Genomic DNA, 23,608 nt, shown 5'->3' with positions numbered 1-23,608 from the left:
GAAGCAATGCCCTGTACTTGGGACCAAGTCCAGGTCAGCACCACCTTCCCCCTCCTCTCTGCCTCTGCCTGCCTTGGAGACTGTGCAAGGGAAGCCCAAAGACACCTCACAGTCTGTGTGTGTGCACGTGAAACAGCCAACAGTGGTCAACAAGGAACAAAACCCCAGGGAGAGCCAATCTGTGGCAGCCCCAACCCCCTTTACAGCCTCTGCTCTGTGGCTCAACAGGAGACACACTTCATGGCTTTATTTATTATAAAAGATCTTTAGGAAGATGATGTCTACTCAAAACCACCCCCCAACTTTATTTCTGCCCACAGGGACTGTATCTAAAGGGGTGCTGGCACTGCCAGGGCAGCAAGGCTGGTTCTGGGTTTTTTGGGCAAAGGGGACATTCCCAAACCTGGGGGTGACCTCCCCCTCCCCACACAGACCCACAGCAAACCCAAACTCCATTTCTAGGCAGCTGGATGACAATCAACCCCAGTGTTTATTGCAATACCCCTCATTTGCCTCAGTCTATAGATGTACATTCAAAAATAAAAGCTCTGTGTATCCAGCTGGACACAGATGGGCTTGAACGATGAACAGGCTGATCCATCAGTGATGGAAAGTCCCCTCCTGGTCCCAGGTGTGGTGGGAGCAAACAGGCCAGTTACCTGCTCAGGATCTCTGTGCATCGAGTCAGGGCCTCAAGCATGAAAAACTCCAGCTTTGCTTTCAAGTATATTTGGTGTGAACCCGCATGGTGTCTCTGGCATCATCTCCCACCACAGGGAAAAGACCCGCTGGCCCTACAGAGCCACGTCCCTTGGGTCTGCCCCAGTCTTGGGGGAAGATGGCAGATTTGGGCAGCTGCTGCAGTGCTGTGTCAGCTTATTTTGGCTCAAGGATGGGCAGTGAGAAGGCTCTGGAGAGCTTGGGCAGTTCATGTTTACATGGTACCATTGGGAGAAAACCAGCTTGGATGCCATGAAGCCACCCCAGCTGCAGAGAGGGGCCAAGAGCCAGTGGGGGGCTGGTGGAGCTGAGTTTGTGACATTTAGCAGCTGTAGCAGCTGCCCACGGTGCTCCCACGTTGACCCAGCTCCCAGTCTGCAAATCCTGCATCCAAGGCAGCTCTTGGCCAGGGGGCTGCAGCTCCGGTGGCTGCACATCCCAATTACACCTCTCCAAATAAACCCACCACCCAGAAAAGCACACAGTGGTTTAAACATGAAAAAAAATGGAAAGGAGAAAAAAAGAAAGAAAAGAAAGATGCTTGTGGTATGTAGCTTCCACGACCCTAGGCCAACATGTCAACTTTGTACACTCCCCTGACCCCAAGAAAGGGGGGCAGCTTTCACAAAGCCACAAGTCAATGCAGGCTCTGTCCCTGGCCCTGCAGAAGGTGGGGAAGGCATGGGTTCCAAAGCACCAACTCCAGAACCCCTCCAGGTCCCAGACAGAGGGGTCTGGCTGCCACTGCTGAATTAGGTCATTTGTTGGTTATGTAGCTTTAAGTTCACATCCTTTTGCTGATGGAGGCCCAAAGGAGAGGGGAGAGCCAAGCCAAAGGCGTGAGCAAGGACTGAAGGGTGGCTAATCCCAGTCCAGCCCTGGCTACCACCTCTGTCTGTGGGACTGTGTGTCCCAATGGGGAATTTTACTCCTGCAGCCAGCAAGTGCTTGGGCCAGGAGGGTGCAGTGGGATCCCAGACAGTGTGGGGACACACAGCACTGGGAGCAGATGGCAGCAGTGACACACCCAGTGCAGCCCTGGAGCTTTGCCTGGGGCAGTCCAGCACCAGTTCCCACTTGGGACAGCTGGGCCATAGACAGGGAGGGGATGTCAGACTCTCTGAGCAGCTGGGATGTCTCTTCTTTTCTGGCTGGGCAGAAGAGCAGCAGCAATGGCTGCTTTTTGGTGCCAGACAGGTCACTGCAGTTCAAGGCCAGACTGGTGGGGGCTCAGCGAGGCAGGAATGAGCTGGACAAGGGAGGAACAGGCTGTGGGCACAGCTATGCCAAAAGCATGCCTCTTGGAGCTGCCCCTTGGTCCAAACACTCCCTTTTTGGTGCCCAGCTGCAGCTTCCCAGCAGCACTGGCTGTTCCCAGAGCTCAGCAGCCCCAGCACAGTCACCCAGCAGTGGTGGCTGGTGCATTCTCCATCCCCAGAGAAGCAGAGCTAGGACAGTGGTGGAGCTGCAGAACAAACTGACGCTGTGACACAGCCCCATGGGCACCTCTGATGGGCTCCTGTGCTGGTTTCAGCTGGAGTAGAGTTAAATTTCTTTACAGTGGCTGGTATGGGCTGTTTTCTGTGAAGAAAATTAACTCTACCCCAGCTGAAACCAGAACAGCTTCCCAGCCTTCAACAGCAACATCTCTCCACTGTCTTCCCTTGTGAGAGCTGCAAACAGCATCCATGGATGTGGTTGTGACAGTCCTCCACCAACATAACCCCACACCTGCCCTCTGGACACCCATGGGGTCTCTGCTTCACCCACTCCTCAGCCACACTGTAGGTCCTCCACCAGCCCTGCTTCTTCCCCAGGGTGATCTTGTCCATCAGAAAAGGCTGGGTTGGCCTTGTGGGTGTGCAGATGCAGCACAGAGACCCCGGGAACCAGTGGGAAATGCCCCCCAGCTGGGCTGTCAGGTCCACAGGGACTGTGTCTCTTGTGGCACAGTTGGGCTGGGGTCTGCTTTGCAGGTCCAGGTGGCTGTGGCACTTCAGCTCACCCTCTTCCTCTCTGCAGCAGGGACAGTGTCTGTTTGTCTGTCCATCCATGGTTTTGGCCCTCAGCAGGACTTCACAGGGACAGGGAGGTGGCTGCAGCCCCGGGTGGCCATGGCAGGCTGGTGTTTAGGTGGCCTGGCCAGGTGGGAGGCGTTTGCTGTCCAGAATGGCCTTCCAGTCGTCAGACCAGGAGTGCAGCCGGCGGCTGGGGGGCTTCAGCTGAAGGTGCTTGTTGTGGCAGGCAGTGAAGAGCACGTGCTCCCAGGTGGGGTTCAGCTCGGCCCCTGCAAAGCAAGGAGAGGTCAGTGCTCTGGACAACTCCTCTGTGAGACAGAGGTTGACTTTATTCCAACGTGAAGAGCCTGAAGACACAAAACCCTAGAGAGAGCTTAATCAAGCATGGAAGGACCAACACCCATCACTGGCTGCATCCAGTCACTCCCTCACCCCTCACCTCTTACCTGTTATATCAGGTCTGTCATCTATAAGCAGGTCAGCAGAAACCACTGTCTTATCCCGTGTCAGAACGATCTGCTCAAGAAATTCAGGGCCAAAGTGCTTCTCCACCCAGGCATACTGGAAGGCAAGAGGCAGGTGGTGAGCTCAGGGAAGGCTGATGGATGGGGCAGGGGGTGCTTGGTGGAGTGGAAGCAGCCCTGGTTGCTACACAGGGATGGTATCTCAGTAAGTTCATTAGTGGGATGGATTAGGATACTGTTTGGAGCACAAGTTCTTTTAAAGCCAAACAGCTTTTGATGTCATTATGAAGTGCCAAGACCAAGAACCCCAGTGCATGCAAAAGGCAGAGCTCAGCTGATGCCAGAGCTGTCATTCTGCAAAGATGCTTAGGGACAAAACTGATGAAACAGGGAAATACTGCTGCCATTTCACAGCTGGAGGCATGCAGGGGTCAGCTGGCTTTGCTGGGCAGTGTGGGCAGCTGAGATCTGGACCAGCTCACCTTCTCATAAGGGCAGTAGCGATACTTCTTGATGGGGCTGGTGCAGATGAACACGTCGGTGCTGCCATGAGGAGAAAAACAGGGGCAGAGTGTCACTCTGTGCCAGAGCAGGCAGGAGCCCAAAGGTGACCCCTTCACTACACACAGATCAAACCAGGGTGATTTAATGCCCCATCTCACAGGATCCCACCCACACCCACAGCACAAAGATGTTCCACTTTTCACCACCCTCACTAGGAGCAGAGCTGAAGGGAAAGGGCTGCACAAAGCTGATGCTCTTGGTGACTGCTCCAGGAGTCACAGCTCTCTCCCTCCTCCCATGCCCAGTGGACAGGGAGTCATTCATTTTTAATGCTGATGTTGTGTTCAGCATCTTCTGCCCGGAGGAGAATGAGCCTACAAAGCCACAGCTGTTCCCCTGTCCATCCCCACACACCATGGGACATGTTCCTACTCACTCTGCCAAATTTGCCATTTGCTTCACAGCTTCCACAGCCCCAGGGAGAGGGTCCAGCTCGATGAAGAAGTTCTTGGATTCCCAGATGCTGATGGCTTTCTCCTGTGAGGTGAAAGAGAGCAGTTACTGCACAGGGCTTCTGGCTACTCTTTTTGCATGTGCATCTTCCTCACCTTTTGCTAAGACAGAGGTTGGTGACAGAGAGAACAGTGGAAGCACCAGCTCCAGTCCCCTCCTGCTAACCCCCCTTACCTCTGTGGGTGCTTCTGCTCCCCACCTGCCAATCTGCACCCTTCCCATACAATTTAGACTGGAAATGCTCTGGAACAGGCTTGGTTTTGCCTCTGCAGCTCCAGACACAGAGGGAGCAGCATGTTCCTTCAAGGCAAAACACAAGAGATTATCCAGATCTGACCCAAATCCTGGGTCTGGGTCCAGAGGGATGGGTCCACATGGAACCAGCTGACATGGCCTGGTAGTCCTGCTGTAATGTGATGCTGTTCAGGCACAGATGCTGTCTGGCCTATTTGCCTCCATGAGATCACTCAAAATAGCAGCCGGGCTGCTCTCTCAGGAGCAAGTATATTACAGGATGAACCACATGTCAGGATGAATGCAGATGCTCTTCCTCAGGGATGCCTAGGCAAGGTCTACCAGGCAAATAGAGCATCTCCAGGCAAGGATTTGAAACACTTAACATCCAGGTCAGCAGCCAGGATGCAATGGTATAGCACAGGGAGAACAGAAAGGAGACCACAGGGAGCAAAACCTTGGGATAAGGGCAGAGTCCAGGGGCTGCCTGCTATGGATCCAGCACAGCTCTAAAGAACAGCATCCACTGCACTGCCTCAAACAGGGAACAGCTTGTCAGGTGCCAAGGAAAGCAATTATTTTGCACAAACACCAGGTCCTTGGGGAGGAGAGCTGAAGCAGCCTTATCCCAGCATTGTGATATAGCTGAAGAGCTGCAGATGCAGCCAGGAGAACTCTTGAAGGGAGCTCTGTCCTGAAGGATTGATTTTAATTTTGAACACCTCTGTTTCTAAATTTGAGGTAGCAGAATAGGGACAAAAGGAAAAGACCAGACACCCAATTTAAAAGGAGAGACTGCTGCAAGCAGCAAAAAACATTCATGGTCCAGAGGAGGGAAGAAAAGACTTCTTTATACCTGTCCAAAATGAAACACTGATTTGTGCAGAGAACCAGCAGAAATGCCTCCTGGCTCCATGGCAAGAACAGCTGCCCTAAAAGTTTGCCATGGGGTCAGGCAAATATTCAAACTAGAGCTGCTCTGCTTCAGACTGGTGAGCAGTGATGTTGTAAGATACTGACTATAGTTGCACAAGAGACACCTGAAAAACACAGCCTGATGCAGCAGAGCACTTCAAACTGCTCTGAAGTGTTTTCCTTCAGCAAGGACTTCCGCAGCCATCCTGCTTCCAATTATGTCAAAAAGCATTTTGCAATCAAGCTTGAGGAGGGAAGGACTAAGCTCATCTTGAGGAAAAGACCCACTCAGCTCCCAGAGCCAGAATAACTCCCTGTCACACCACAACCATCATGCTGCCCTCCAGATGGAAAAAATCCCCCAGGATGGGAATCCCACCAGGTGCCAGGCAGGGCAGACCCTCAAATTCTTTCTTATGTCTGCTCATGAGGAATTCCCTGCCTGTCCAGGGCTCCCCATCCCTCCAGGTCTGTGTGCTCAGTGGATTGCTGAGCTGTTCTCCCTTTCAGAGCTGGGACCTGCAGCTTGTTGGACTCTGGCTTCTATTTTCTGGTCTCCTACAGCAGGTCGATGGTGTTCTGTGATGAGGGAGACTGGAATGGCCCCTGTGCCCACAGCCACAGGGCAGCTCCTACTCTTGTTATCCCTCCTCTGTAGCCACAGATGAAAACAGGACTGCTTTGTGGTCAGTCTGTGGAAATTTTGCTACTTGTTCAGCCCAAGGTTTCGGTGGTTTTACATGATCACAGCAGACACAAGATGAGTTCACTTCATTTAACACATCCAACGTAGTTAAGATCAAGAAAGAAAAATTCATTATCATGCATTACCCTTGCCAAACTTTTAACATCTGCTTTACTGCATGAACAATGTCCTGCATTTCCCTTTCATCAGTTCCAGCCAGAGAGGACACATTATTCCTTCAGCTTTGCCTGTGAGAAAGCCCCAGACCTTATCCCTGCTCCTTTCCTTGGAGCCATCATCCCACTAAACACAGGAGCACTTTTATTTGCTGTAACACCTTTCAACTACTGCAACTGCAATCCATGGATGAGATTACAGACATCCCATCGGGAAGGGAAACTTGTAGAGGCAGAAACCAACTCTCTGCAATGGCCAGCCTGTCATTAAATGATAAAGCACAACATAAAGAGAGCTTCTGCTTTTAGGCTTTAATTATTAAAATGAATACAGTAATTTTCAGGCATGGGAAGGCCTGGAGTTGTTTTAAGTAAGTCCTTGCATGAAGCATCAGTTGCATGGTTTGCTCTCAACTTTTGTGCTGCATCCCACTCCTCACATTCATGTCGAGGAGCTAAATAATCCATCTAGGAACACTATCAATCCATGTGGCCAAATCAGGGCTAGAAAAACCCAGCTGTGCAATTTGAGGTATTTTAAGACAGACGTTCTGAAACGTCTCCTTTCCTTGCATTTATCTCCATCCATGCATGTAGGGAAAAACACCACTGGACCAACTGAGCAACCTGGTCTAGTGGAATGTGCCTCTGCCCAGAGCAGGAGGTTGGAATGAGATGAGCTCCAACACAAACCACCCCATGACTCTGTGAAAGAGACAGCACAAACTCCACTGGATTTCTGGGAAAAAGGCACTGCTGGAAGCTCTCCTGAACCTGTACCTGTGTTTTGTGGGAGCTCTGGCCAGCACCCACAGCCCCAGTGCTGCACCCACAACCTGGGGCTCTGTAACAGGGTGGGTTCTACAGTTGCTGGAAAAGTGTGGCTGAGCACTGTAGAGAGTTCAGAAAACAGTATCTTTATTAACAGGAGTAACCAAATAGTGGGAATCCAGAGAGAAAGGCAGAGAGAAGGAGGGAGACTAAAGCACTAAGCCCAAATGCCTAAGCACCCACTGATCAAAGAGTTACTCAGTAAGGTTGTCTTACCAACTCAGAACACTCCCCTGAAGGCAGGGGCTACATCTTCTGGGCATTGGCAGACACCAGGTGTCCCTGCTGTCTTTTTGGAGAAAAAAACACCAACATCAAGAGCACAAGCCCTCTCCCTTTTTTCTGAGCCTGATGGAAACATCTGCCTGGGGAGGTGAGGCCAGCACCCCGCAGAAGAGGTTGCAGCCCCTACTGCTCTATCTCTTTCTCCTTGCTCTCCCCTCTCCAGCTCTCCTCTAAAAGCTGTCAACCAATAGCAGAGACTCAAGCAACTTTAGTTTATGCAAACTCTTGTCTTCAAGGACAAAGCCTTCACTCTATCAGTTTTTGTTCCCTAGAACTAGGCAGGAAAAGAGTAAATCTCTCACAGGTGGCATAAGCAAAAACACAGAGCAAAATGTGAACACTCAGTTCCTGATACAGGGTCTGAGGGTCCCGTGGGGCCACCCCGACCACGCGCAGAGCCGGGGGATGCACAACTCACACTCAGCTCGGGTCCCAGGCGCCCGTACTGCTCCGACACCCAGAAGCCCCTCCGGTCCTCCAGGGCAATGTAGGGCTTGTCGGGGTACCTGGCCCTGAACTTCTTGAGGAATCCTCCCTCGAAGTCAGCCAGCACCCCGTCCATGTCCACCAGCACCCGCAGCGCCCTGCGGGACCCACCCGGGGGGCTGAGCCCCCTGCCCAGCCCTGCCAAGGGGCTGCAGCGCCGAGCCCGCAGGTGCAAGAGGCAGCTCAGCAAAATCATGGTGGAGGGAGGGGGCTCGGGGAAAGGGCTGGGGGGCTTGGGGAAGGAGATGGGGGCTTGGGGGATTGGCGAAAGGGATGGGAGGCTTGAGGAAGGGGATGGGGGGCTTGAGGAAGGGGATGGGGGGCTTGAGGAAGGGGATGGGGGGCTTGAGGAAGGGGATGGGGAGCTTGGGGAAGGGGATGGGGAGCTTGGGGAAGGGGATGGGGAGCTTGGGGAAGGGGATGGGGAGCTTGGGGAAGGGGAGCTTGGGGAAGGAGATGGGAGGCTTGAGGAAGGGGGCCTTGAGAAAGGGGATGGGAGCTCGGGGAAGGGGTCTGGGGAAAGGGATGGGGGGGGCTTGGGGAAGGGGGCTTGGGGAAAGGGATGGGGGGGCTTGGGGAAGGGGGCTTGAAGAAAGGGATGGGGGCTCACGGAAGGGAACAGGGTGCTCGGGGAAGGGAATGGAGGACTCGGGACAGGGGACGGGGGACTCGAGGAAGGGAATGGGGGGCTTTGCAGGTGGAAGGAGGGCCCTTTATTTGGAGCAGGCCCCCGGCCGCAGCAGCGCGGCGGGCACAGCGCTCAGCAGCAGCAGCAGCAGCAGGAGGGCGCGGGGCGGGGGATGCGGCGGGTCAGGGCGGCAGCAGCGCCGGGCGGGGGGGATGCAAAGGCGCGGGGCGGCCCCCGGCGCGTCCTGCCCCTGCCCGCCCCATCCCTCCCTCCCTGCCGGGGCCGGGGCCGGTGTCGGTGCCCGGCGGTGCCGGCGCTGCCCTCGGCCCGACCCGGCAGTGCAAAGCCCAGTTCCTGTTCCCGCAGCGCCGGCACCGCCTTAAAGCGGCACAAGCGCCGCGACAGCGCGATCGCCCCGCGGCTGCCGCCCGCTTTAAGGCTGCCCGAGCCCTGCCCTCCCTTCCCTTCCTTTTCCTTCCCTTCCTTTTCCTTCCCTTTCCACCTTTTTCCCTTTCCCCCTTTTCCTTTTCTTTCCCCTTTCCCTTCTCCTTCCCCTTTCCCTTCTCCTTCCCCCTTCCCTTCTCCTTTCCCATTCCCTTCTCCTTTCCCCTTCCCATTCTCCTTCCCCTTCTTCGTCCCCTTTCCTTTTCCCGTCCCCTTTCCTCTTGTCCTTTCACCTTCTCCTTTCCCCTCCCCTTCTCCTTCTCTTTCTCTCCTTCTTCCCTTTCCCTCCTCCTTCTCTTTCCCCTTCCCCTTCCTCTTCCCCTTTTCCTTTCCTTTCCCTTCCCCTTCCTCTTCCCCTTTTCCTTTCCTTTCCCTTCACCCGTCCTCAGTTTCCCTCCCTTCAGCCTTGAGCATCCCTTATTTCCCCTCCTCCTGCAGACCCTCTCCCCGATCCCCCCGCCCTGGCTCCCCCCATGCCCGTCCCTGCCTGCAGAGGTGCTTTGGGGGCACACACGAGTGGTGTTGGGGCACAGTAAAATGGTGATTTCTGCATAAAACACACCAATTTCTGCGGGTCATGTGGAGGGGACGCGCTGTGACCACGGCCTTGCTCCGTGTGACACAACTCTGTCCCCACGGGTGACAAGGACCCTTAAAAGCCACTTCTAGGACCCCAAGCAGCACCCACAGCACCTCAAAGGGTTGGGGGTTCTACCACGGGATCAAAGGGCTGGTCAAAAAGTGCTGTGAGGGTTAAAACTGGTGAAGAAGGGGGAGTTCTCCCAAGTGGCACTGACAGCATTGGGCAACTGCTGAGCTGGGAAACAAAGGGTTTTGCTCAACAGCAAGTTCCAAAATACTCAATTTTTCAAGCCCAGAATGCCTTCCAGTGGAATATATTGTCCATGTATATTAGAAAGGACATGAAAATACACTGTAGGCACCAAGTGACCTGGGGAAGGTCACAGAGGGAAGGAAGAACTGGCTGGAAACGACTGAACCCAGCAGTGAGGCTGGGAGGGGAAACGGGTGAAGTTCAAGTCTGTGTTGTGCTTTCACTCACACTTGGAGGCATTTTGCTTCCTGCAAGGAATGAGATTTCAACACAGCTGGATGTTCCTGACTAAGCAGGGAGGGAATACATACAAGTTTATGGCTCCCCAGGGCAGTGGTCACAGCCCCGAGGCTGCCAAAGCCCAGGGAGAGTTTGGACAACACTCTGGGACAGGGTGGGATTGTTGTGGTGTCCTGAGCATGGACAGGAGCTGGACTGGATGATCCTTGTGGGTCCCTTCTGTTGCCAAATAGCTCAGGAATCACTGGGAATAACAGAAACCAATTCATCACTTTTTCACCTATTCATACATTTTTAGCAAGTAAAGAAAGTAATGTTTATTTGTTTTAAATTACATCATTTCCTTATATTAATTAGTATTCTATCCACTACAGGTTATTAATCTCTCATTGATTATGCTGATTCGTTCACGTTTTAATCTTTTCACTATCTTTTTCCTCCAGTGGGGATTTTCTGACACAAATACTGAGCCTTTGTTAGTTTTCTTCCTCTTCTGCTGGTTTGTGCCAAAAGTTCCTGTTTCCAGATGTCCAGTTTCAACATCAACATCTTTCTCTCATGGGCTTTGCTCCTTGAAGCACATCAAGGTTAACTTGAATAAAACCTACAGTTTTAGCACATTTCCCAAGCAATCTTATAACAAAAGTTGCTTATGACAACTTTTTTGCTATATGCTGGCTAGAAGTGATTTAGGGCCTATGATTAATTAAAACAACTAATTAAAAGGGTTTAATTAAATACCAGAAAGGGTATGCAACTTCCAGCCCTTCCAGCTCGGGATATTCCATGTGATCCCCACACAGGTTTCCGTCATCCTTATGGATGCTGAAGGCCTGACACGCTGACCGCGCTGCTCCCGAGGGGTGGGAAACACAATTCCACGGATACAAACCGAATTAACCCGCAGGATTCCAACCCGGTTCCCCGGTGCGCGGGCGAGCACTACACGGAATAAAGACCACAAACCACCACGTCCAGCGGGGACGAAAGGGATTGAATGAGCCTGCAGCAGGCGGGAGCGCGGCGCCATGTGGCGATGTCGCGACGTTCCTCAATGTCGCGACGGGGTGCCGGTGTCGCGCAGTGGTGACGCCGATGACGTCACCGCCTCCCCCCCCCCCCCCGCACCGCTGCTGAGTCACGGCCCCTCCCGCGCTCCTGACGCGGGCCCGGCGGTTGCCGTGGCGACCGCGCCTGTCGCGAGAGGCGGCGGCAGCGGCGCGCGGGGCCGGGCGGCGCGCGGCGCGCCCCCATTGGCCGGCGGCCCCCGGCGCGCGCCGCTCCCGCCCCGCCCCGCCCCGCGCGCCGGCCCCGCCCCCCTCCCCTCGGCGCGCGCGGCCGCGGCGCGAGCCGCCAAGATGGCGTCGGCCCTGGAGCAGTTCGTCAACAGCGTCCGGCAGCTCTCGGCGCAGGGTGAGGGCCGCGGGAATCGGCGGGGAGCACCGCGGGGACCCCGCGGCCCAGGGGGAGGGTGGCCGCGGCCGGCAGAGCCCGCCGGGATGCGCGCGGGGGGCGGAGAGGCGGGGGGGGGGGGGGCGGGCCGGGGCCTGCCCGCTCTCGCACGGCCCTCCCTCAGGCGCGGGGCCGGGGCGCTGCAACCCCGGGGCCCGGCATGGGTTAAACCGGGTCTGCACCGTCGGGGCTGCGGAAGCCGGTGTGGGTTAATCCGGGCTCTGCATCCCCGGGGCTGTGGGGCCCGGCATGGGTTAATCCAGGGTCTGCACCCTCGGGGCTGCGGGACCCGTGCCCAGGTTGATCCGGGGCTGTGCCACTCCAGGGAGGTCCCCGGGGGGCGACAGGCGCGGCCGTTCCCTCCCGGAGCTCCGCGGTTCTCCCAGCGGGCGGTTTTGGCGCCGGCGGTCGTGCCAAAATCTGAGCCTTTAAAGCAGGGGGAGGAGCGGGGCATCGCAGGGGCTTTAACTGGGATTTTGTAGCCCAGCCTGTCACCTCCCTGGTGCGCGGGCAGGTTGTGGTAAGTGTGGTTTAAAATACGGTTCTGAGGTGTCCAAGCGTCCCTGCTCTACATTTCCAAGCAGTGCGTGAACTGAGTCCCGCCCCACCATGGAACGGTATGACAGGTCTGAGACCATAACCACGTGTTCAGAAAGTGTTTTAATAACCAGTTAGAATTCCATCGTTTCACTGCCAAATTCCTAATTTTCCTATGTGTGGGCACAGCGTTTCCTGGTTCTTGAAGTTCTCCTCTGTGAAATGTGTCCTGATTGTTCCTCTGCCTGGGATGTTTGATCTCCAGAACTGATCAAAAATTGATGCTTTTCTCTGTGGCCCCAGGTTTTATCTCTGGCAGTTCTTGGATGGGGCTCCAGCATTTTCTTACTTCGGTGTAACTTATTAAATACATAGTATTTTTACTGAGGATATCATCTATAAGGGATAAATTAAACCTGCAAGGTGTGGGTGAACACCAGGTGGAAGATGGTTCTTTGTACAACTGTAGTTGGGCTGCAGAAGTTTCCATGATGAGGTTTTCAGGATGCAAAAGGCTCAAGAGGAGACTCATTGGCTTCGTGGAAGTTCTTTCATTAGGGATGAGCCAGGTGGGCATTCCCTGTGAGAAAGTCCTCAACACAAGGATATGAGGCTTTTGGAATGAGTCCAGAGGAACCCAGCAAGATGATCAGAGGGATGGAGCAGCTCTGAACTGAGGAAAGGCTGACAGAATTGGGATTGTTCAGCCTGGAGAAGAGAAGGCTCTGGAGTGACCTAATTGTGGCCTTCCAGTACCTGAAGGAGCCAACAAGAAACATTCAGGGAGACTATTTACAAGGGCTGGAGTGATAGGATAATGGGGAATGGTTTCACACTGACAGAGGGCAGGGTTAGATGGGATATTAGGAAGGAATCCTTCCCTGTGAGGGTGGGCAGGCCCTGGCACAGGTGCCCAGAGAAGCTGTGGCTGCCCCATCCCAGGGAGTGTCCAAGGCCAGGTTGGACAGGGCTTGGAGCAACCTGGGATAGTGGAAAAATGTCCCTGCCCATGGCAGGGTGGGTGGAACAGGATGAGCTTTAAGGTGGTTTCCAACTCAAACCATTCTGTGATTCTGTGAAAGTAAATCCAGACCCAGACAAGCAGCTGGAGGACACGAGAGCACCCAGAGCTGTGTGTGCTTGTGCTGGTTTGTGGCTGTCAGCATTTGGCTGCCTGAGGGGTGACATAAAGGGACATTTAGTTGGGCCTGTTGTGGGAATTTCTACTGAGACTGTAGGTTGTTCAGTGTGTGTGTGTGTGATGGATCACAGAATCCCAGGGTGGGTTTGGGTTGGAAGGGATGTTAAAGCTCATCTTGTTCTACCCCTTTCCATGGGCACCTTCCATTAGAACAGGTTGCTCAGAACCTCTTCTGAGGGGGTTTTAGAGGAATGGTAGATGATAGAACTGTAGGTTGGATGGATTGCTGTGCTAGGGAGGACACCATAACTAAGGTTTTGCAGTGCCTGAATACCATTATCAAACCACAGAGAGTTTTGCATCCCTGTTCCTTCCCATGCATATACCTGAATATTCAACTCTGTGTGGAGAGACCAGTTTTGGGGGTGGGTCTCTGGAATTCTTGGGCTTTGGTTCCCCATTGGGAACTTTTGATCCCTCTGTCATTTAATTGCTGGGGATTCCCTGGTTTTGATTTTGACCATAGAACTGAGGACAGTGTAAATCTTTCTGGATGTTTGCACTGCTCTTCATTTTATGAAGACTTTTGTAAGGGTGAGAAAACATTTGTTTTTTTTCTCTCTACTCTGTGAGGATTGATCATTGAAACAATACTCTGCTTCAGAAGGGCATAGTTTTAATTAATTCAATTGATTGGAAGGGAGGAAGAGTTTCAAAGCAGTTCATGAGGATGCATCTGCTTTCTTTGCAAGGATTTTTGGGCTCACCATACCTTCCTAATTCAAAAGTTGCCTTTCATGCTGTGTCCATAACTTAAAACAAATAGAAAACGTTGTGGTTTTAATTATACAAACTGAATTTCAGGACAGGTTTTTAAATCCTTTTGTTGTAGATACTTAGTTGTGACTTTAATGTCTACTTCAAAAACATGCTTATGAGCAGACCTGAATAGTGGGTAGGGCTTGAGGAGCAAGGAACAAGCTTGGGTATGTTTTATTAACATAAACATGTGGTGGGTTGAAAACTAATGCTTGTTATATTAAAGAAAATTAAATCTTGGGGTGATCCTGCCATTTCCTGAGGTTACAAAGGGAACAGGTTGCAGTGAGGTGGGGGAGTGTGTGAGTGTTCTCTAATCAGAGTTTGACAATGATGCTTTCTGTGTTTCAGGGCAAATGACCCAGCTTTGTGAACTGATCAATAAAAGTGGAGAGCTGCTGGCAAAAAATCTTTCCCATCTGGATACGGTGCTCGGTGCCCTGGATGTGCAGGAACACTCATTAGGTGTTCTTGCTGTCCTGTAAGTGTTGTTTGCTTTTAATTAAATACCTTAATATTAAAACTCCAGGCAGTCTGCTGAACTGTCAGCCAAAAATGTTTTTCTTTTGGACATGAATGTTTTCAATCTGCATTTCTTATGGTGGTTTAGTTTCCTTCAATGATGCACATTTTTTAAATAAAAATACCAAAGAAAATTTGTACTTTCAAAAGAAAAAGCCTTTGAAGCTTGTAAATGCCATTACTGTCAAATGGTGATATGGGGGGGTCACCTTTGTTCAGGCTGTGTGCCTCTCTCTTGTTTATGTTTTTATAAAACATAAATTTTAATAAAACATTTTTTTTTCTCTGCTGTGAAGACAAGCTGAGAGAATTGGGATTGTTCAGCCTGGAGAAGAGAAGGTTTCAGGGTGACCTAATTGTGACCTTTGAGTACCTGAAGAAAGATGGAGAGAGACTGTTTACAAGGGATGGAGTGACAGGACAAGTGGGGGTGGCTTTAAGCTGCCAGAGGGCAGGGTTAGATGAGATATTAGAAAGGAATTCCCCCCTGTGAGGGTGGGCAGGCCCTGGCACAGGTGCCCAGAGAAGCTGTGGCTGCCCCAGCCCTGGAAGTGTCCAAGGCCAGGCTGGACAGGGCTTGGAGCAACCTGGGATAGTGGGAGGTGTCCCTGCCCATGGCAGGGGGTGGAACGAGATGGTCTTTAAGGTCCCTTCCAACTCAAACCATTCCACGATGCTACAATAAGTATTTTTCTGTATGTGTTTGGCAAAAAATATAAAATTAGCTTTTAAAACTTGCTTTTCAGGGCATTAGTGTGCTGAGCTGTGAACATGGAGCAAGATGTTTTATTCCATGGGCTTTATCATAGTCTTGGGTGTTTCTCTCGACAGCACTGAGGCTCTTGCTGCTGTCTGTAGTTCAAGATAATATTTGAACTGCCTTGGGGGTGCTGAAATGAGGAAAGATACTTGGCCCTGAAGTTCAAACTGGCTGTACCTGATGGCAAGTGAAGTATCTGCAGGTTCCACTATTCTTTTAAACTTGTCTTTTAAAGGGAGAGATCAGAATTCTGGTCCTTGTTTCACTGCCCTTTTGAAACAATATTGTAATACATGGAGATGTTGTTACAATTCAGTATCACCTTGTAAAAATGCATTATGGAAAGCTACAGCCTACAGATGCTCAGAAACCACCAGAGATGGAGAGAAGCTGGAACAGAGGAGAAAGGGCTCCTAGTGAGGGAAACATCCAATAATTTAGTAGTTAAGAACTCTTGAGCACCTTCCAGCAGGAGGTTGCTGCAGGATAGGCAGAAGTGCCCAGAGAAGTTGCATGTCTGAGTATTAAAATCCATCAGTGTTTCTGTTACTATTCAACCATTTTACCAGATAAAATGATCTTTGTTTGCCGTGGTTTGTTCTGAATTGTGGTTTGCACTGAGATGTGCATGGAAAGTTGTTTTCAAATGTTGTGCAGCTCCTGGGGAAATCTTAAACACTTTGGATTTGTTTGCAAACACCTACATGGAGAGACTTAGCAATGAAGATGAAGCCTTTTTGTGAACCTCTAGACATGAGGTGCTAAACGTTTTGTTTGTTTCTTTCAGGTTTGTGAAGTTTTCTATGCCCAGCATCCCTGACTTCGAAACGTTATTCTCACAGGTGCAGCTTTTTATCAGCACTTGTAACGGAGAACACATTAGATATGCAACAGACACTTGTAAGTTAAACTTAATTTCAGACTTTATTTTTGGATAGTTTAGTGTTTCTGATTTTTCACTCAGGTGTTTTTTGTTTGTTTTTTTTACTGTATTTAGTTGCTGGCCTGTGCCACCAGTTAACAAATGCCCTTGTGGAGAGAAAACAGGTGAGAAAGTATCATCTACTACAAATAAGCTACTACACATCCAAGGCTTAAAGGGGATGTTCCCAGTCTCTTTCTCCTTACAGACTTGTCACTAACTTCACATTAAGTATTTCTCTGGAGCTCTTACTTGTTAAGTCTGAGGGGTAGTGAACCAAACCCAGAATTTTAAGATTTCTTTAAGGAAAATGTAATGAAGATGAAGTTTTTGGGAGGAGAGTCACTTAAAAATGTTCTCTGTCACACAAACTATGGAAACCCCATCACCAAGAATGTTCTTCAGACGATGTGTGTGTGAGTAGGAGAGAGTTGCAAACATTATTAGCACTGGTGAGTCAGTGGTATTAGTTTCAGTGTTATTCTCACTGTTGTTATATAATGGTCTTAATGAAATGCCTTAAAATGTGCAGAAAACTTGATTAAGAAATATTTGACCAGTGGTTTTGTTGCTAAGGTACTGACTTATTCAGAGCACTTAAGTGAAATCTGGCCAGAGACAGAAGTAGAGGTCAAGAACTTTATTTTCTGAGACTGCAGTATCCTACAAAAAGGGAACCTCAAATAAACTACCACTCAATGGAACCTGTCAATTAGTGTTATTTTTCATTTGTAAGTGTCAACATAAGATCCAATGTGCTGCCATCTATGAGAAATTATCTGAAAGAGATGTAATTTCTGACAGCCCCTGCGAGGAATTAGCATTCTCAGACAAGCCATAGACAAGATGCAGATGAACACAAACCAGCTGACCTCAATACACGCAGATCTCTGCCAGGTAAGGGGAGCCTCAGGGCTTTGTGTGTCAGTAAAACCTATAAAACACCTGTAACCTTTTGAGGAAATGCATGTTCACATATTGCAATGTCAGAATAGCTTTTGAACTGTTCTGGGTTTTTTTTCCAGTAGTAAATATATGATACACTGAAATAGAATCTGATATACAGATTAATTATTAATTTTAAATGGTCAGTGCATATCCCCAGATCTTTAGTTTTGCTGGTGACTTCTGAAAGTCCTTTGACATCCCTTCTTTGTGGGCTGAAAGTCACACAGAGCTTATCTTGGGCAGTATCAGTGTAATATCCAGCTACTCTGCTCAAGTCTGACAAAAGACATTTTTGTCTCGGTGTCTTTGGCCCAGAGTTGGCATTTCTGTCTCGTTTTTGGCTCCTGGGAGTTGGGGTTGGACAGGAATGTTCAGAGCAATATTTAGTGCTGCCAGCACAGTCATTTGGCAGGCCTGGAGTTTCAAGCAGCTTTGTCAGAGTTTAATTTCTTTAGGAGTCAGATAATTTATAACAGTTCATAATCTGTGTTAAGGGTTTTCAGCCATGATACAATGAATAAACTGTTACAGCACCACTGACACACTCTGTTTTTTCACTCATGGAGAAGTATTACTTACTAAATAAGACTAATTAATTTACTTTCAACTTCTTCCTCGTGGAAATTTGAATGGAAATGGCTAATTTATGAAAACTTGATTTATTTTCTTGTAGCTCTGTTTGTTAGCAAAATGCTTTAAACCTGCCCTCCCGTATCTAGATGTGGACATGATGGATATTTGTAAGGAGAATGGGGCATATGATGCAAAGCACTTTTTATGTTACTACTACTATGGTGGGATGATATACACTGGGCTAAAGAACTTTGAAAGAGCACTCTACTTTTATGAACAGGTAACTTGAAATGAAGTGGTAAGTCTGAAGTGTGATCAGTGGAAAGGCAAAAGTAAATGTGTAATAGTGCTGAGAGAACACAGCCCCTTTGAATTGGCACAACCAAACTGCCCTTAGAGGTGTTTTCCTTTAAGAAAGTCTCTTACAGCCTTATTTTATTGCCCCATAAATCTGTGCAGCTCAAAGGGTGATGTTAAATTTATCTCACTATAAATATTATTCAGCTGCGTGCTCAGAACTGCAGCACAGAAACAGGTCACAGCCTGACACATAATTGTGTGTCCTTAAAAAATAGACCAGGTTTTGCTAAGGGCCTTGCTGATTTTAGGAGAGGAGTGACACTTTGACACTTCTTCAAGGCTGTTACAATATTTTCTGGTTTTACTTTATCTGGGAAAGAAGAGAAAATAGCAAAACTGGGAAAACTTTGTGTAAGGGGAAAATGCTGTAAATGTGCAAAATAAACTGGTGCAGCATTTTTCTTTTCTGTAAAGAAGGGTCAGCTCTTGGGTAGTTTCAGTATCACAGCAAACTAAAATCCCTTTTCCCTATTCTGCAGACCTCTTTCATACTTAAATATGAGATCTGATGATGTAATAGCTTTATAAAACCTTTTCAGGGATTTGTGTGAATGCAGGTTCTGCAGGAACTGTATAATCATTCCTGATTAACAAGTAGCTACAGGTGATGTCTGGTACAACTTTAGATACATACCAAGGAAAGAAATTCTGATTCAGTCTGAGCAGGGTAATTTTAAGGTAGACATCACTGTAACATGAAATGTTTTGACTGGTTTGTACAAAATTCTCTTTTTTGGATATTTTGGGATAGTTAATTTTGACAGAAGTTAGTTAAGCTTCAATGCTCAAAGAAGAACTTTGTATGTCCTGGTATCCTTTCTGCATGCAGTTTCTTTTTATTAAAGCAGTAGCTGGCAGGATCTGCCAGTGAGTTTCCTAAATTTCTGTTCTGTTTCTTTCTCTCTTGCTTAGGCAATAACTACTCCAGCCATGGCAGTCAGTCATATTATGTTGGAATCATATAAGAAGTATATCCTAGTTTCTTTGATACTACTTGGTAAAGTTCAGCAGCTACCAAAATACACTTCCCAGATAGTTGGTAGATTCATTAAGGTAAGTCTTGCAAGTACAGATAAATAATAGAACATGAATCTGAATTTGTAACTGTTTTTTTTCCTGCCTTCAGTTGATGGTGCTGGTTAACACTGGAGATCATGGGAAATAATTAACAGTGTGCCACAGTACAACCCCACACTGCCTTTCCAGTGTGCAATAGATAAAGGTTGTTTGGCAATTTCTACATCTGCTGCAAGCAAACTGTAATGTTCTGGCACTGGCACAGGTTGCCCAGGGAATTTGTGGCTGCCCCATCCCTGGAAGTGTCCAAGGCCAGGTTGGACAGGGCTTGGAGCCACCTGGGATAGTGGAAGGAGTCCCTGTCCATGGCAGGGGGTGGCACTGGATGATCTTCAGTGTCCCCTTCCAACCCACACCATTCTAAGATATTGGTGACACAGGTTTTTAAATTTAATTTTTGAAAAACTTCAGGGTTGAATAGTACTTAGCAATATTCTCTTCACTGCTACTGCACATCCCTATAGAGCTTTTCATGTCAGAAGTTTAAAAATAATCAGATTTCACTTGGATATCAAGATTCAGAGTCCTTGGAAGAGATTCAACCCATAACTTCATCTGATTGAAGTACCAAATGCTAAACAGTTTATTCCCAAACTCCAGCTTTTTAAAGAATAAGAGCTTCTAAAAAAGCTGCAAGTTTGGAGTCTGTAGGCATTCAGAGAAGGAGGTGTAGGGTGGGAGACAAAACTGCCAGTGAGAGAGTTCTGATCCTAAGGAAACAGCACACTTGAAGTTAGTAAGTTCTTATTGAACACTGAGTTTGCTGATTTGTGACCAAAATTCTAGAGAGTTCCAAAAGTCTTCTAACTTCAGAGAGTAATAAACAAGCTCAACCTATTTTAAGGTGATAGAGGTGAAATTGTTTCACCCTGAGTATCTTTTCCATGCTGTGACACATCGTGGTCAAGGATGAGACACTCAGAGGGCAAAACAAATCTAATGGATGGGCAGTGACAAGGCAATATCCTACTTACCTTAAACTCAGCTTTCTTCTCATGTTGGTCACCTAAGGGAGTTTTTCTCATACTGCTATAAATAAAACTGTCACACACAGGTCCTTTAATTATGTTTATTAAATCTTACACTGCAGCACTACAGATTTAGTGCATGAGGATCTGTCATTGCCATAAAGTCATGTATTTTTTATGAGGAATGCTCAAGCTACTTAAATTTACTTTAATGCCTGCATGGCTTGTAATGTTGAGGCACTGGGTAGGTTTTGTGGTGCTGGTTGAACACTGTTCTCTGAGAAGGGTTCTCATTTTTCTCATGCAGCCTCTTAGCAATGCTTACCATGAATTAGCACAAGTTTATTCAACCAATAAACCCTCGGAGCTTCGAAACCTGGTGAACAAACACAGTGAAACATTCACAAGGGATAACAATATGGGGCTGGTTAAGCAATGCTTGTCATCTCTCTACAAAAAGAATATTCAGAGACTAACCAAGGTAAGAGAAACTGGGAGTGGGTTTCCTCTAAGAGTGTATCTCTGGAACGTGTTCCATTTAGAGCAATATGATGATGTAGTAAGGTGGTAGAGAATTGACTAAAACTGAGGTTTGTGTCTGAAACAAATGAGACTAAAATGCTCTATATAGAAAAGCAATTCAGTTGGCTACTTATTTTAGAAGTGATTCAGTCTGTCTGTCAGAGGGGTTTGCCCATGAGGTTTTCAGACATAAAAAAGTGAGCACTTACCCAGTGACCTTCATCTCTTCACAAAATAGGAAAGCTGAACTTTACAGGCTGCTTCATTAGAGTGAGTGAATAGGACAGATTTTAGAAATAAAAGATAAAACAGAAACAGTGGAGTGATGTGCTCCTTCACCCGAGAGATTGGATTAATCCTGAAAGATGATTGGGGAAAGATAGTTTTTGGTTTGGCAAGGTCAAATGATACTTGTTGCAGTAGGACAAAGCACAGAGGGAATGCAATATATGCATCTCTTGAAGGAAATTCAAAGGATGGACAGTTGTCGTTTTCATGTTTAGGAGAGGGAAGAGGTGGGATGTGGACAGGACTGGAGTAAAAAGGAATTGTAGAAATGTTAATGAATCCATATGTGCACAGAGTAACAAATTAATGTCTTTGGAGGGGGAACTGACTCACTCTTATGGTCCCTTTTTAAGTCATAACTATGAGTTCCACTTGTTTCTTCCCATCAGACTTCCAAAATAAGATTATTAGGCCATGAAGGATTGACAAGGAAAATTAACATCTTGTTTTAACAATTTGATACTTTCTAAATTTCAGACGTTTTTAACATTGTCACTACAAGACATGGCAAGTCGAGTGCAGCTGTCGGGGCCCCAAGAAGCAGAAAAATACGTCCTGCACATGGTAAGACCTGAGACTTGGCTAAACGATGCTAAAATTAGTGTTGGGGTTGGCAGTGCATGGGCTGAGTTGTTCTTTTTCAGGGTGGAGGAAATGCTGTCAGTCTGCTGTGGGGTTTAGACTGTTCTCAAAAAATCTAAAAATATGTTCTCCCCCCAAGATAAGGCATGAATTATGTGTCTTTGGGAAGCTGTTAAAAAATAAAAGCAGCCAAGTTAAAGATGATTCCACAAGGATTGTGTGTGTGTGTAGTGGTTACCTGAAATTCAGTTGTTGGTGATAATTTACATTAAACCCTCTCTGCTTTCAGATAGAAGATGGTGAAATCTTTGCAAGTATTAATCAGAAAGATGGTATGGTCTGTTTCCACGATAATCCTGAAAAATATAACAATCCAGCTATGCTTCATAACATTGATCAGGAGGTAAAGCTTTAACTGCTTTTGGAATTCTTACCAAAGAGCCTTGTCTGTAAAAAGAAAAGGTAACTGTGGATGTAGAGACTGAGGACTGTGAGTCATTATTTGACTATTTCACAGTACCAGTATTTAAATGTCTTACTTTGATAGTTACTGTCAATACATTCCCTGTTGTGTCCTGCACAGCTTGAGCTGCTTCAGGAGACTGACTGCTTGCTGCTGGTGATGGGAACATCCTTGAATTGAATGGGTTAGAAAGATTGGGTTTAGAGTTTTAGACTTGAAATATCTCTGCCACTGGCTGTCAATAACCTGCCTGTAGGTTAAGGTGGTTGACCCTCAAGGGACTGTCAATCAGTGGCCTTAAAAAGAATTGTTAGGAAGACCTGGATCAAATTAAGGGATTAAAGATGGTCTGACACTTGGGAGATGAGGGATGAGAATATTTTGATGTGGAACTTTAGCAATGGCAGAAGTTACTGATTCTACATGACACAGCCATGAAGTGTCTGTGAGGATTATGTACAAACTGGACAAAGTAATCAATATATATCTTATTTTTAAGATGCTGAAGTGTATAGAGCTTGATGAACGACTGAAAGCCATGGATCAAGAGATCACTGTGAACCCTCAGTTTGTGCAGAAGGTAATTGATTTTGGTGTCTTGTAAGAGTATGTAAATCATTCAGTGCAGTGAGTATTTTGTACTGAATGTCACTATTTACAGTGTTAATATTGCATATTTTTAATAATAATATGTGCATAAACATGAAACATCATAAAGATACTTGTGATTTTTGAAGGACGTTTGTCCTAATTAATCCTGCAATGATTTCAGTCAAAAAGGAAGTGCATCTTAATTTCATATGCACTTTATTTTCCTGCCTGTTAACTTCAAAGAACTGTCTTTCTCAAACCTTCAGGCCTGTTTCTGAACAGAACTAACTCTCTCCCTTTCAGAGTATGGGCTCTCAAGAAGATGACTCAGGGACCAAACCATCCAGTTATTCTTGAAATTAATGTTGCTCACCACTCCGCTTTCAAGTAAAAGCTTATGAAAGAATCACGCCTGGAATAGGGCATTGAGGAGTTCCACGACGAGAGCAGAGAGAACTGAGCTTTGCTTTTCACCTGGACATTAAGAAAATAAAAGAACACCCTCTCAGTACTGTATAATATCAGAAATATTCTCTGCAAAGAAAAGGAAATCTCAAAAAGAAACTTAAAAGTCTGTTGTGGATTTATTTATCTTCAGATTAACATCGTTAATGCATTAAATAATCTACCTTTTGTTTTAAAGGGTTTGAATGTTGCTGTGTTTCTGTAGCAGTCCTTCTCTTCTGCAAAAAAAAAAGTGTTATTCAGGGAAGAATACAAACTAGTGTTGGCTCACTTACAAGATAATTACTGGTTCATTATTCTGTATTTAAAGTTGGCTCAAAGTGCAGACTTACATGTGTGGGGGGGCAGAGGGGTGGAGTTTAAGCAAATCATAATATAGAGAATTTGCAAATGGCTGGTGTAGCTGGTGCTGTCTGTTAAATGAGGAAATAAGAACTGTTCTTCCCAAAAGGGTGAGGATATCAAGGAGTCCTTGTGAGGGAATTCACTGCAAAGCAGGAATTGCCATAGGGAAACCAGATGTGACAGCTGTTTATGATTTTAAGTTTCTGGTACAAAATATCTGCTAATATTATTTGCTTTTAGATGAAACTTATTAGACCTAAACAAAAGGATATTTGGAAGATGTTGGTGTTCTGGA

At 47.7% G+C, this 23,608-nt stretch overlaps 2 protein-coding genes across 2 annotated transcripts; one reads left to right on the top strand and one right to left on the bottom strand.

Moving 5' to 3' along the window:
* Positions 1-471: 471 nt before the first annotated feature.
* Positions 472-8,813, bottom strand: NT5M (5',3'-nucleotidase, mitochondrial). The gene is made up of 5 exons (XM_071571369.1): positions 7,764-8,813; positions 4,143-4,243; positions 3,685-3,745; positions 3,185-3,299; positions 472-3,007 (listed from the first exon to the last, which is right to left on the bottom strand). Exons 1-5 carry the CDS (start codon positions 8,025-8,027, stop codon positions 2,850-2,852), a joined length of 699 nt encoding a protein of 232 aa, XP_071427470.1. The 5' UTR covers positions 8,028-8,813; the 3' UTR covers positions 472-2,849.
* A 2,470-nt stretch (positions 8,814-11,283) lies between these two features.
* COPS3 (COP9 signalosome subunit 3) lies at positions 11,284-23,154 on the top strand. Its single transcript, XM_071571223.1, has 12 exons — positions 11,284-11,391; positions 14,279-14,408; positions 15,997-16,109; positions 16,207-16,256; positions 16,936-17,028; positions 17,753-17,932; positions 18,925-19,065; positions 20,365-20,538; positions 21,345-21,431; positions 21,739-21,852; positions 22,412-22,492; positions 22,807-23,154. The coding sequence occupies exons 1-12, from the start codon at positions 11,337-11,339 to the stop codon at positions 22,858-22,860; spliced, it is 1,272 nt and encodes a 423-aa protein (XP_071427324.1). The 5' UTR covers positions 11,284-11,336; the 3' UTR covers positions 22,861-23,154.
* Positions 23,155-23,608: the final 454 nt, after the last annotated feature.

Source organism: Pithys albifrons, chromosome 16 (genome assembly GCF_047495875.1).
Source record: "Pithys albifrons albifrons isolate INPA30051 chromosome 16, PitAlb_v1, whole genome shotgun sequence".
NCBI lineage: Eukaryota > Metazoa > Chordata > Aves > Passeriformes > Thamnophilidae > Pithys > Pithys albifrons.
Note: the sequence above shows the minus strand (reverse complement) of the source record. Positions and strands in the feature narration are given on the sequence as shown.

Bases quoted from the DNA above. Each gene is read 5' to 3' on its own strand.
- NT5M (XM_071571369.1), bottom strand. From the start codon at position 8,027: ATGATTTTGCTGAGCTGCCTCTTGCACCTGCGGGCTCGGCGCTGCAGC. The intron at 4,244-7,763 runs GTGAGTTGTGCA...TTCACCTCACAG, and splicing joins GCCTGGGACCCGAGCTGAGT to GAGAAAGCCATCAGCATCTG. The intron at 3,300-3,684 runs GTGAGCTGGTCC...CTTGCCTTCCAG, and splicing joins GCTACTGCCCTTATGAGAAG to TATGCCTGGGTGGAGAAGCA.
- COPS3 (XM_071571223.1), top strand. From the start codon at position 11,337: ATGGCGTCGGCCCTGGAGCAGTTCGTCAACAGCGTCCGGCAGCTCTCG. The intron at 17,029-17,752 runs GTAAGGGGAGCC...ATTTTCTTGTAG, and splicing joins TACACGCAGATCTCTGCCAG to CTCTGTTTGTTAGCAAAATG. The intron at 19,066-20,364 runs GTAAGTCTTGCA...TTTCTCATGCAG, and splicing joins TAGTTGGTAGATTCATTAAG to CCTCTTAGCAATGCTTACCA.